This window comes from Tachysurus vachellii, chromosome 19 (assembly GCF_030014155.1).
Source record: "Tachysurus vachellii isolate PV-2020 chromosome 19, HZAU_Pvac_v1, whole genome shotgun sequence".
NCBI lineage: Eukaryota > Metazoa > Chordata > Actinopteri > Siluriformes > Bagridae > Tachysurus > Tachysurus vachellii.
The window spans coordinates 12,420,372-12,432,786 of NC_083478.1; the positions used below are offsets into that span (position 1 = coordinate 12,420,372).

General features: G+C 40.9%; 1 protein-coding gene across 1 annotated transcript in view; it reads left to right on the forward strand.

Moving 5' to 3' along the window:
• Positions 1-12,415, forward strand: part of xkr7b (XK, Kell blood group complex subunit-related family, member 7b) — a 67,790-nt gene that overhangs the window by 48,653 nt on the left and 6,722 nt on the right. The window contains exon 2 of the mRNA XM_060894807.1: positions 6,448-6,632. Within this exon, the coding sequence (XP_060750790.1) occupies positions 6,448-6,632 (185 nt within the window). The remainder of the gene's footprint in view (positions 1-6,447; positions 6,633-12,415) is intronic.

Here is a 12,415-nt window from a genome sequence, read left to right on the forward strand (position 1 = left end):
ATACAGATTCAGATTATGTTCTGTACAGAAATAAATACAGATATGCAAGGGAGGTGATATATGCTAGTTTTTGTTTTGTAAGCTTGACAGAATGTTCACAGGGCATCTGATTGTGACTGTGTAACTGTATCATGGAATCATGCAGACAGCAAAAGACAAAAAAGATATACGAGCTGAATGTTAGTCACATGCCACACCGTATTTATATGATATTTTAAATAGGGAGCCTGGAGTCAATAACAGGGGACCTGGGCAAGCTCTGAAAGGGATGCAAACCTACACACACACATACACACATATTACACACACACATGCAGACAGACAGACAGACAGATAGATAGAAAAGAAAAAAGAAACAGAAATACAATAAACACAATGACATAAGGGTGACTTGTTATGTTGCCACATTAGCATTTACATACTCAAACTTAGAATAGCTTTTCAAATAACAAGGTATTATTTCCTTTAAAATACAATTAGAGTTGATGTAAGATTCTGAAAATTAAATAAGATCCTACAGGACAAACTGAACTTTGTCTTTTGTTTTTTATTAAATCTTCTGAATGTATGAATCTGAAACAGACTCTACAGTCAAAGATATTAAAAGATTGAAAGAAATATGTTTTGATGATTGACGATTTCAAGGCAGTTAGCTGAGATGGCAGTGACTAGGCTATTAATGGTTTGTTGGCTGTTTATAGAGTATGCAAAGTGGACTTGCAGATTGGCCAAAAAGTGTTACTGCAAAGTGTTCTAAGTTTCAGTTTGGTGTTCATCTCTCTTACTCAGTGTCTGATAAGCGCTGGAACTCATGAGCTCCACTCATTAAGATGATTAATGCTCAATAAAAATCACACCACCTAGAACCATCTCTCTCTCTCTCTCTCTCTCTCTCTCTCTCTCTCATGCACGCTCACACACACACACACATTACGTACTTGAAAGCAGTTTAGGTAGCTTTCAGAGCACTACTCTAACTGGCACACTCTCTGTAAGTGGAAACTCATTAGCTTGCCCAAATGCCACTAATGCCACAAACAAGCCTTAGCACAGACTGTACACAAAGCTGATGGGAATAAACATGTGCCACCTGGTTTATTAGAAAAGACTGTTGTGTATTAATCTTTTAGTCATTCGCTTATTTACTCATTCAGCCTTAATAACTAGTTAATTTATTTCACTGGTTAACTTTTACTCATTAATTCATTTCATTGCACTTTCACTCAGTCATATTCACAAATTTACTAAGCCACTCTTACTCAATAATACTCTTAACAACTCAACATTTTCCAAGCATATTCCAAAATGTCCTCACTCTTACCTCTTTCACTCCTATTTAGTAACAGAAATTGGCACCTTTTATGCTTTCTTGTCAGGATGGTAACAATATGAAACTAGATTTGTAAAGTCAGCCGCGACAAACTTGATGTTGGCTTTGACGGTGCAAGTAATCTCAAAGGCCGGTGCTTTTTGGAGGCGAGTGGACATAAGGGTCAGTATTACTTTTGGAGGCAAGTGGACAGAAAGATTGTGAAAGCTACTGGACCGCTAGGGTGCCAATACTTTTGGAGGCAAGCGGACATGAGCATGTGACGTGAGCAGAATACACGTGAGGCAGTTCTCATTGAGATGAGTGTTTTGATACGGCTAAGTTATTCTACAAAGCCAACATAATAATAAAAAGCTTATAACGGAAATCAGAATGTTGGCTTCTACAAAGCCAACATAAATATCACAAAATGATAATATCTCATTACATGTTTTTAGTATATTGGTTTACAGCCTCAGAATTTTAAACTGACTCAAGCGACCCTAACACACACAAAAGGGGTATCGGACAGGCGGTAAGTAGTTGACCTGAGAAACAGGGGATTGATAAAGCATAATATCAAATGGTTAAGATGCTAGGAATAGGAGTAAAGTGAAAGTGACCCTCACAGAAAGCGAAAGTGGTTTGGTCTTGTAGTCCGGCACTGTTGGTCAAATTCAACAACCAAACATGGAGTGTATTTCGGGTTATCAAAAAGAAAGGAGCAGAGAGAAATAGAGAGAGAGCTGCAGGTGGGCAGATAACTTCTGACTAGTTTATTTCAGAAGGAAAATGGGCAATTTCTATGCTTCTTGCGAAAGAGAAATACATAACTTTTCTGATTTCTACCTCACTGTAGTAGTGTCAAAAATACTATTACTTCCATACAACAGTGAAATTGTAAAAATAGTACAGAGTACCGACTTAATAGACAGCTGCTTTCAAACGGTCCTTTGGGTATTTGTTTCTATTTACAACATGATTTGCCACGTTGATCATTACAGACAATGACAGATGTCTGTTGAGCTCATAAATGCAGTGGCCAAGCAGAGGTGTTTAAATGTGTTAGTATTACTCAGTAACAGTCAAACACTGGAGTTGTTCCCAGTGAAAATGAAAGTCTTGGTATAAATTTCAATTTCAATATTATTTACCACCCATTGCTTCTGTGACTGGAGCCTTGCATTTGGTGCTACAGCCCTTTGGTGTTTGTCCCAAGGTAGAAAGTTATAATGCCTTTATGTGCTGTAGATTTAAGATTCATTTTACTGGAACTAAAGAACCCAAATATGTTAAAGCCTAAATGCTTTACCAGGGTTGGGTAGAAATGAACATGAAGTGGCCTTCATAGAAACGTGACCTCATCTTCACATTGAGATCATTTGGAAGTCCAATTTCATGCAATTCAGCAATTTAAATTTTCACGTCTTCTTCTAGGATATCAGTGCCCAACCTCTTCTGCTTATAAATCCCCACAACCAAAATGTAGTGTAAGACGTCTCAGAAAAAATGGAGGATGTTAAAAATAGCAAAGTGGGGACCAACTCTATATTAACGCCCATAGCTGTCAGGACTCTGCCCGGACTTTGGCCATGTGCCTTTTGTTTATGTTTCTTGTTCACGTGTCTGCCCCACCCTTGTCTTTTCCTCCCCGCCTCTGCACACCTGTCCCTTATGTCTAAATAATTATTTGTACTATTTAGTTGCCTTGTGCAGCGCGGAATCCTCTGTTGTCATCATGTCTGGTTTTGTCTTTGTCCTGTTTCGTGTTTTTTTTAGTTATTAAGTTATTAAGTTTATTAAGTTTAGTTATTATTTAGTGTTTTTGTTTAGCTGCCCTGCATTTGGGTCCATTTTTACCCCCGCGTTCATGACAATTGCTTTGGAATAAGATGTTTAATGATCAAATGTCCTCTGTCTGTCAATTTAAAAAGATGTTCAACAATTATAAGTTGAAAAGTAGTTCAGTACTAATGTAGGTTAAAATTGTACAAGGTGGGTTACAATGGCAAGGTCTGGGTAATTTTGTGATACATAACACACATGATTTTAATTGTAATATATTGAGGTACAGGCAATGTTGTTGTTCTCTCAGCTTTTTGAGGGCACACTTCATTTTCTATGAGTCACTCTGCTTCCACTCCTTGGCTCATTGTCTTTTCAACCCTCATTTTACTGTTTAATTGATGTTCTGTGGTTTGAACTCAATGCTTTGGAATCAAAGACACACTTTTGTGTAGGAGAACCAAGTACCCAGTGTACCAGAATTCTCTTTGATCAAACTGAAACAACACATTTGCTAATGTTACACCACATTCACACGATTCTCTCTCTCTCTCTCTCTCTCTCTCTCTCTCTCTCTCTCACACACACACACACACACACACACACACACACTGTCTGCATATAAAACAATGGGTACAGCCAGGCTTGAATATGTGTGTGGTGTGGATTCAAATCAGGCCAATAGCTATCCATGTACACACAAATACCGAACAGAATTCTCACTCTGAGACGAAAAGATATTAACACCTTTATTTGGCATGACAGGTGCAGGATTGCAACTAAAGTTTATATGCAGGCAACCAAGTCATAATCATTGTGAACAGCCAAGAAAGTGGCATTACGCACATTCACTTCAAGCAAAAGATCCAGTGCCATCTCGCTCCACTACAATAACATCATCAGGATCAATAACATCTAATTAAAATTCTGATATAGCTTTACTGCTGTACATGTTACTCTACAGCCATCAGGGTAGATTGGTTTTGATAGCACAACCATTGTTATGACTCACTGCCAGAAACTACATAGCAAGATGCTATAAAAATGGGTCTCATTGAGAGATCGTTCCAGGGAAAACAGATCACAGCACTGACAGTTTGCTTGTATTTCTGCCACTATACCACTTCATACCACTTATGCCCATATAAGATAAGGATGATTATTGCGATCCAGATAAAGAAAGTAGCTGATCAATGATTTGTCTATTTTAAATGTGAAATGCTCTTGTTCTTAGGTCATTTCCCCATAAACACCCTCCTAGCTAAACCTAAACATAGTCTTCTGTGACAAAATGAACATAAAAATGAAGGGGCCAGAATTCTTCCTACTGCAGAGGGCATGGGATACTGCCTCTTCTGCAGCTTTTCAGATAAAGCAGCAGCCTGAAGCTGGTTCAGAGAGAGAGAGAGACAGAGAGAGAGAGACGAGAGACAGAGAGAGAGAGAGAGAGAGAGAGAGAGAGAGAGAGAGACAGAGAGAGAGACAGAGAGTGAGAGAGACAGAGAGAGAGAGAGAGAGAGAGAGAGAGAGAGAGAGAGAGATTTTCTGCTCATCCCCTCCAAATTCACACCACTTAAAAAATAGATGATTTTCAGTGTTACTATCAGTTGCATGTTGGTGTATGTTTGAATAGATAGATAATACATAGATAACATAGAACCTGTTCCTATTCTCCACTTCTCTTTCAAGAAATATCTCTCTGTGGTGCTGCTATTCATGTTCCTACAATTTATCCTACTGTAATAACTCAGTATGAATACATTAGTTCGACTGAGGATTTCCTGTGATGCCATGGAAGAAATGTTTTTGATACCCCTAAAGTACCTGTCAGTAAATGTTTTTTTAAAAGCAACCTTTTTTTTTATAGAAATCATAAAATGGCATTAAAAAGAACCCCTTTTTTGCAGATCATTTTTAGAACATTATTTTTTAGGTCACATCCAATGTAAATGCATACAGTACTAACAGATTACATTACAGATACAGATAGTGGTTTCATTACAACCCTAGTGCACGTATATCTAAACCCATGCAATGTTGGAATGTTATAGCTAGTGTCATGGCAAATTCTTGTAACAGAAGCTCTCAGTGTCTCAGGGTTTTGATGTCCAATGTACTTTATTGAACTATTTACTTTACTACTTTACTTTATTGAGAATCAGCAAAGCCAAGCTGATCCATAGAGCAACTCCTGAACTCAGTCTCAGCAGACTGTTTTGTACTGTTTCAAGATCTTTTCTTTGCAGAAAAATGTACTACCATTGAACTGTCCCTCATGTCTTGAATTGTTCTTTAAATCATTTACACTTTCATTCTTGTCAGCCTTGAACTACATTTATGGGAAATAATGGAGTAACTGAAACACATGTTACATTGGTTATTTCTGATTAATCTGATTAACATATGCTTATTGTTCTCAAAAATATTCTTAGCCACAGACATGCAATCAGACACTAAACATCACATACATATATCATTTATACAGCTGAGCAAATGAGGGTTAAGGGTCCTGTTCAGGGGCCCAGGAGTGACTGATTGGTGGCCCTGGGATTTAAACTTACAACCTTCTGATCAGTAGTCCAAAACCTTAACCACTAAGCTATCACATCCCCCCTATTGAGCCAATAAATAAATTATAATTTGCTCCTTTCTTATATCATTTTTTTTAAAAACAGCCAAGAAGGATAAACAAGGGAGAGGGAGAAAAGTCATTATTTTATGTGGTTGTGTGCTATGTTTACACAACAAATATGTAAATAGGAATGTTAATCCATGGTTTTGGAATGTACAGTACAGTGGGAAACATCAGATTATGAATACGCAGGATTAATTGTTAATCTTGAGTAAAGCAGGAGCAGTGTGAAAGGTGAAACAAGATAACCCAGGATTCTGTTTAGAATGATGCATGTAGTGAAATCATAGTGTATATTTTCATCAACACAAAAAATGTGAAATGAAATGCAGAACTATGGAAGACATAGCCATGGAATCACATGACATGACAGCAGTGATGGGTTATAAAGTTTACTGATTCAGGAACAAGTCCTATTTAGAAAGGTCACATTCACCTGTAAGCTTATTATCAAACGTCCATTATCCATTGGCAACCAGAGAAGGATGGCTTGCTTTTGTTGTGTCTGGCTCCTCTTATGGTTTCTTCTTTATGGCCTCTCAGGGTGTTGTTCCTTATTTGTGTCATCATTAATTTGCATATTATGAGGCATGATCTGGTTTTCTTTTTAAAAGGCTGTAAAAAAAAGAAAAATAGAATTGAACAGAAGAAAAGAAAACGTTTTTGCTTATGTATGTACGTATGTATGTATGCATGTGTGTGTGTGTGTGTGTGTGCGTAGGTACATTCACACGCTGTACCTGGGTGTGCAGAACCACTGGTATCGCCACTGCTACTGGCGCCTGATGTTTGAGACGGCTGATGTGAACATGCTGAGGCTGCTGGAGGCTTTCCTGAAGAGCGCACCACAGCTTGTCCTGCAGCTCAGCATCATGATCCACAGCAAACACATCCTGCCACTGCAGGGTGAGTGCGCACACACGCACACACACACAGACAAACACAGAGCGCAAACACATACTTCATGCACGTAGACTCCCTTCACATATGCAATTTTCAGCTGGGGATGCATCTTGGCATCATGATCCATCACAGCCTGCAGGGTGAACACACACACACACACACTACACAGACGTGCACCATCCTCCACTTCTGCTTCTATGTAATATCATGATTCTGAACAAACATATGATATGCTTTACTGTGAATGAATTATGAAGAGCTTGGAGAAGACATAAAAAACCAGAAGTCACAAAAGAATGAAAAGAAAGAGTAGAAAAGGTGGAGGAAAGAGAAAAGAAGGAGAAACCATGATTGGTGGTGAAAGAATTGGCACAGATGTGCGCTCCTTATAATAATTGATGTATCTTTCCGTGTGTGTGTGTGTGTGTGTGTGTGTGTGTGTGTGTGTGTGTGTGTGTGAGTGTGTGAGTGATTTACCTGTGATACCAGTGATATGTGCAGCAAGATATAATGTCTCATTCTGTCAAAAGGAAAATGGAGAATGGAATCTGTGAAGTACAGACAAAATTCTGGCCCGAGTATTAAAAAGTGCACTGGCTTTTATTACATAAAATTAAACCTAAAAATAAAGCAAGTGAACACATCATCAGTTTTCTTAAGCAACATACTGCAAAAACTATCTTTTATCTAATATTTCTTACTTTGGGCTCATAATCTAACTAAATCTCAGCACAGTAATTCCAGACATATTTACTCAAATTTACTTAAACCTCAAATAAAACAACGTTAAACATCAGTCTTATTCTATTGGCTGATCATTGTGAAATCTTTCAAGCTTGAGATGAGTAAAAAAATGTCCAGGAAAAAAGCTTAATAACTGTATATGTGTTCAATCTGATAAAAATATAGTTGCCTGAATTCAGGACATTTCTGCCTGCTAAGATGTTTCTTCTGCAGTTTCATCATTTTTGGATCTATCTGGAGGGAGGTTTATGCTGCCATTCCATTCAGATGGAGACCTGAAAATTGACTTTTTGGACATTTTCAATCAGTATTAACAAATTATTTCTTTTATTGCTTTAAGTCTGGATTAAAATTTGTCAGGTTTCTAACTCTGTAACCTTACACAGAACTTTAGTGATTGAAAATAACACATTAGCATGCACTTCATCTCAGAGAGCAGAAATGGGTTTGATATCACCTTATAATTTGAAGACTAACCATTTTTTGTTTTCTCTTGAAATTTCTATAAAAATATTTCTGCTAGTAGAACAGAAACCTTTATTTTGTCCCATCTACAATACCGCACAGTGAAATACTTTCTTCACATCCACTGGAGCAGTGAGGGTTAAGGGCCCAGCAGTGCTGGGGCTTGAATCCTGATCCACTGATCATCAACACAGAGCCCTAACTGCTTGAGCCAACTTGAGTAGGCTAGGTATAAATAGAAACGCTTACATAAAACTACACTAAAAATGGGAGCGTCTACTCACGTTTGGGGTATGGGGCATGGAAGCCTTTATTATCGTCACATATACATTACAGCAGAATTCTTTTCTTTACATATCCCAACTGAGGAGGTTGGGCTCAAAGCACATGATACATATGACCCATGGTTCATATGACCCCTGAACCAGCACTGTGCATTATGCATGACAAAATACTTCATTGCTGAACATGGACACCACAAACCAGGCATAAATTAATTTTTTTTACTTCTGGTACAAAGACACCATATACTAAACAAATAAAATCAAACTCTATATAATCAGTAGTATAAATAGCATAATAGTATAAAATAGCATGTACATTTAATAATCACAATTGCGTATGAAGGAATGTTGGAATTGGAAATATATGAAATGGAGTTTATTATCAGTGTTTGGAAATCCAGATGTGCAGATGACAGATGAATCACACATCTGGGCTATTCACAGACGCTCGGATGTCATCAGATGTTTAAGGTTATTTATATCATCGTATATCAATGGCAAAAAATGACCGATTTTATTTTATGCTATAAATACAGCTTTAAATCAATCTAACTTCAGCCTGAACTAACTCTTCACTGCAAAAAAATGGATGTAGTAATTCCTGTTATAAGAACATAATAAACTGAATATAAGATTATAAACCTATTTCTGGATACTCATTTCATGCTTTAATTTTTCTTGTAGTACTGACAGACCAGTTTGTTTCTTTCTAGAAATAAAGTGCTTAATATTATAAAATAAATTATTAATATTTGCTGTGTATAGGGCTGGGTAGCTGCAGACCAGTAAAGACAGAGTGCCTGTATTGACCACTGTCCATCAATGAAACACCTACAGTGGGTATGTGATCATCAGAACTGGACCATGGAGCAATGGAAAAAAGTGGCTTGGTCTGATGAATCACAGTTTCCTTTCCATCATGTGGGAAGAGATAGCACCATGATGCATTACAGGAAGAAAGCAGGCCAGTGGAGGAAGTGTGATTATGGGAAATGTTCTGCTGTGAAACTTTGGGCATTTATGTAGATGTTTCACACATACTCTCTCACTCTCTCTCACTCACTCATTTTCTACCGCTTATCCGAACTACCTCGGGTCACGGGGAGCCTGTGCCTATCTCAGGCGTCATCGGGCATCAAGGCAGGATACACCCTGGACGGAGTGCCAACCCATCACAGGGCACACACACACACTCTCATTCACTCACGCAATCACACACTACGGACAATTTTCCAGAGATGCCAATCAACCTACCATGCATGTCTTTGGACGTTTCACACATACCACCTACCTAAACATTGTTGCAGCCCAAATACACCCCATTCATAGCAGAGGGATTCTCTAATGACAATGGCCTCTTTCTAAAAGATAATTCTCCTTGCCATTAAAGGCAGGGTCTCCGATGTTTGAAAGCCAATGTCGACATTTGAAATCACCAAAACAAACACACCCCTAACCCAAATGGGTCCCACCCCTGTATTGATAGCTCCACCCACACATACATACGTAACTTTGGGTTACTTAACGTAATCCCCGGTTCTTTGATAACAGAGTGAGGTGTTTCACTAGGAATCGCTTTGGGCGTGACCAACTACGGAAGCTCTTATGACACCACGTCTGTCTTTGACAGACAGGTCGACCTGCGACCAGGCTCCGCCTTGCCTATATCAGACAGGTTGACCCCTGTCTACGTCATTAACGAGATTTCTTCCCGTCAAAGTGCAAGGAGGGAAGTGCTGGTGAAACACCTCACTCTGTTATCAAACAACCGGGGATTACGTTAAGTAACCCAAAGTTCTTTTTCTAACTTCGCTCGGTGTTTCACTATGGGAGATATAGACAGCTCCCGGAATGCACCCATATTACTGTTTCCAAATGGGTACAGAAGAACCGGCTCCCAGCACTGCGTGTGCTAAGGACGGCTCTGAAACGTCTAGCCTATAGAATCGCACAAACGTATGCGGCGTTGCCCAACTCGCCACCAAGCAAATGTAGTTCAGTAGACAGGCACCTATATCACCAAGTTCAGTAGACAGGCACCTATATGCCGATTCCAAAACCTTAGGCACAAAAGCAGGGTTAGGACGAAAAGAAACTTTAGTGAGCCCCGGAGCGAATTGTAAGCAAGACGGACTAACCGACAAAGCATGTAAATCACTCACACGCTTGGCTGTCACCAAAGCCAGGAGCAGTGCCATCTTAAGAGAGAGATACTTAAGACTCTCCGCCTCTAACGGCTCAAAAGGATGTCGAGACAAGGCTTCTAAGACGATGGGCAGATCCCATAAAGGAACCATCTGCCTAGACACCGGCCGTATGCAGCGCACCCCCTTCATTAAAGGGTGCTGGCCTGCCGACTTTTCACCAAAACCTACATGGCAGGCTGAAATAGCCACCAGGTACACCTTAATGGTGGAGAAAGCCTTTCTTTTATCAAGCAGATCTTGGAGGAAGCATAATATATCCCTAACAGAGCACTGAAAAGGGATAATCTCTCTCCGCCCACACCATTCTTCAAAAACACGCCATTTATTGCTATAAAGAGCGCAGGTCGAGGAGGCTCTCGCACTCTGTATAGTATGTATAACTGACGAGGGCAAGCCAGCTGCATTCAGATTCCACCTCTCATGGGCCAGGCCCAGAGGGCTAACATGTCCGGATGAGGATGGTAAATTTCCCCTCCCGCCTGAGACAGGAGGTCCCTCTGTGGGGGGAGGGGCCACGGCTGCCCCGACAATAGTTGAACTATCTCTGCCACCCAATGTCGGGATGGCCAGCGCGGGGCTATCAGAATTAATGACAGACACTGCTCCCTCACTCTGGCTAAAGTGGGGGAGATTAAGCTCAGAGGGGGAAATGCATACAGAAGCACATCTGGCCACTGATGGGCAAAAGCATCCACACCCAACGGTGCATTTGCGTCCACCAGAGAGAAATAGAGAGGGCATTGAGCGTTTTCTTGTGAGGTGAAGAGATCTACGGCAGCCTGACCGTACCTCTGCCATACCTGGCTCACCAACTGAGGATGGAGTTTCCACTCCCCGTAAAGGGGATTTCCCCTGGACAGTAAATCTGCTCCTCTGTTCAAGATCCCCGGAATGTGAGTCACCCGGAGAGACAGAAGCCGTGTGTCACTCCACACGATCAGCTTCTTTGCCACCCGATGCAGCTGAAGGGAGCGTGTGCCCCCCTGACGGTTGATGTAAGCAACCACTGTGGTGTATTCCGTTTTCACCAAAACATGCTGACCTCTGAGAAAACTCAGAAAATTTGGTAAAAACCCTCGGAGCTAATGACAGCCCGAATGGTATAGTTTGAAATTCATATGCTGTGCCCCGGTATGCAAACCTGAGGAATTTCCTGTGAGAGGGATAAATGTCTATGTGGAAGTATGCGTCCGCCAGATCTATCATCACAAACCAATCGTTTGGGCGAATCGATCAACACAGCACCTTGTGTGTCAGCATTTTGAGTGAATACTTTCTGAGGTGCTTGTTTAATATATGCAGAACCAAAATAGAACGGAGGGCTGTGCCGCCTTTCTTTGGAACTACGAAATAACTGGAATAGAAGCCCTGACGGCTTTCCTCCCCGTGTACCACTCTGATTGCCTGCTTGTGCAGGAGGGTTTCGATCTCGGCCGTCAAAACACGAGCCGATTCTCCCTCGACCACCGACATGATCAGCCCGTTGAAACGAGGCGGTTTCATGGCAAACTGGAGTCTGTATCCATGTGAAACTGTTGCTAAGATCCACGGGTGAACCGCGCATTGCGCAGTGATGACGTCATCACACGTGCCGTGAGGGCTCCCGCTGACGGGGAAGTGAGCACTGCCCCCAGCGGTGGGACTGGGGGAGCGCTTTTCATGTCTTTGCATTTTTCGGGGTTTTTTAAACATATCGCCATCGGCTGGCTGCGATAGTGCAACATTTATTGATATGTTTCTCGAACCTGGGGAGCATATCGCCCTCATCCCGTGGCTTGGCTGCGATAATGCATGTTTTATCAACAATTCCACTGTGTGTGTGAGTGCTTGGTGACACAATGGCTCTGACCTTCCTCTTGTCTCTGAACTGGAGGAGAACGAACATAATGAGCTCTTATCAAACTTAGAACAGATGGGCTGAACTCCCGCCTTCTTCTCTTCGCCGGCGGAGAGAGAAGGACGGGGGAAAAACCTGTGTGTCATGTCGCACGCTTTTTCTTCCTTTCCTTGGGGTGGGGCGGACGGTTCCTAGCCGCCGCAAATGAATGCTTTCCCCAAGGTCCGGAGCCATCCGGACACGGTTGCT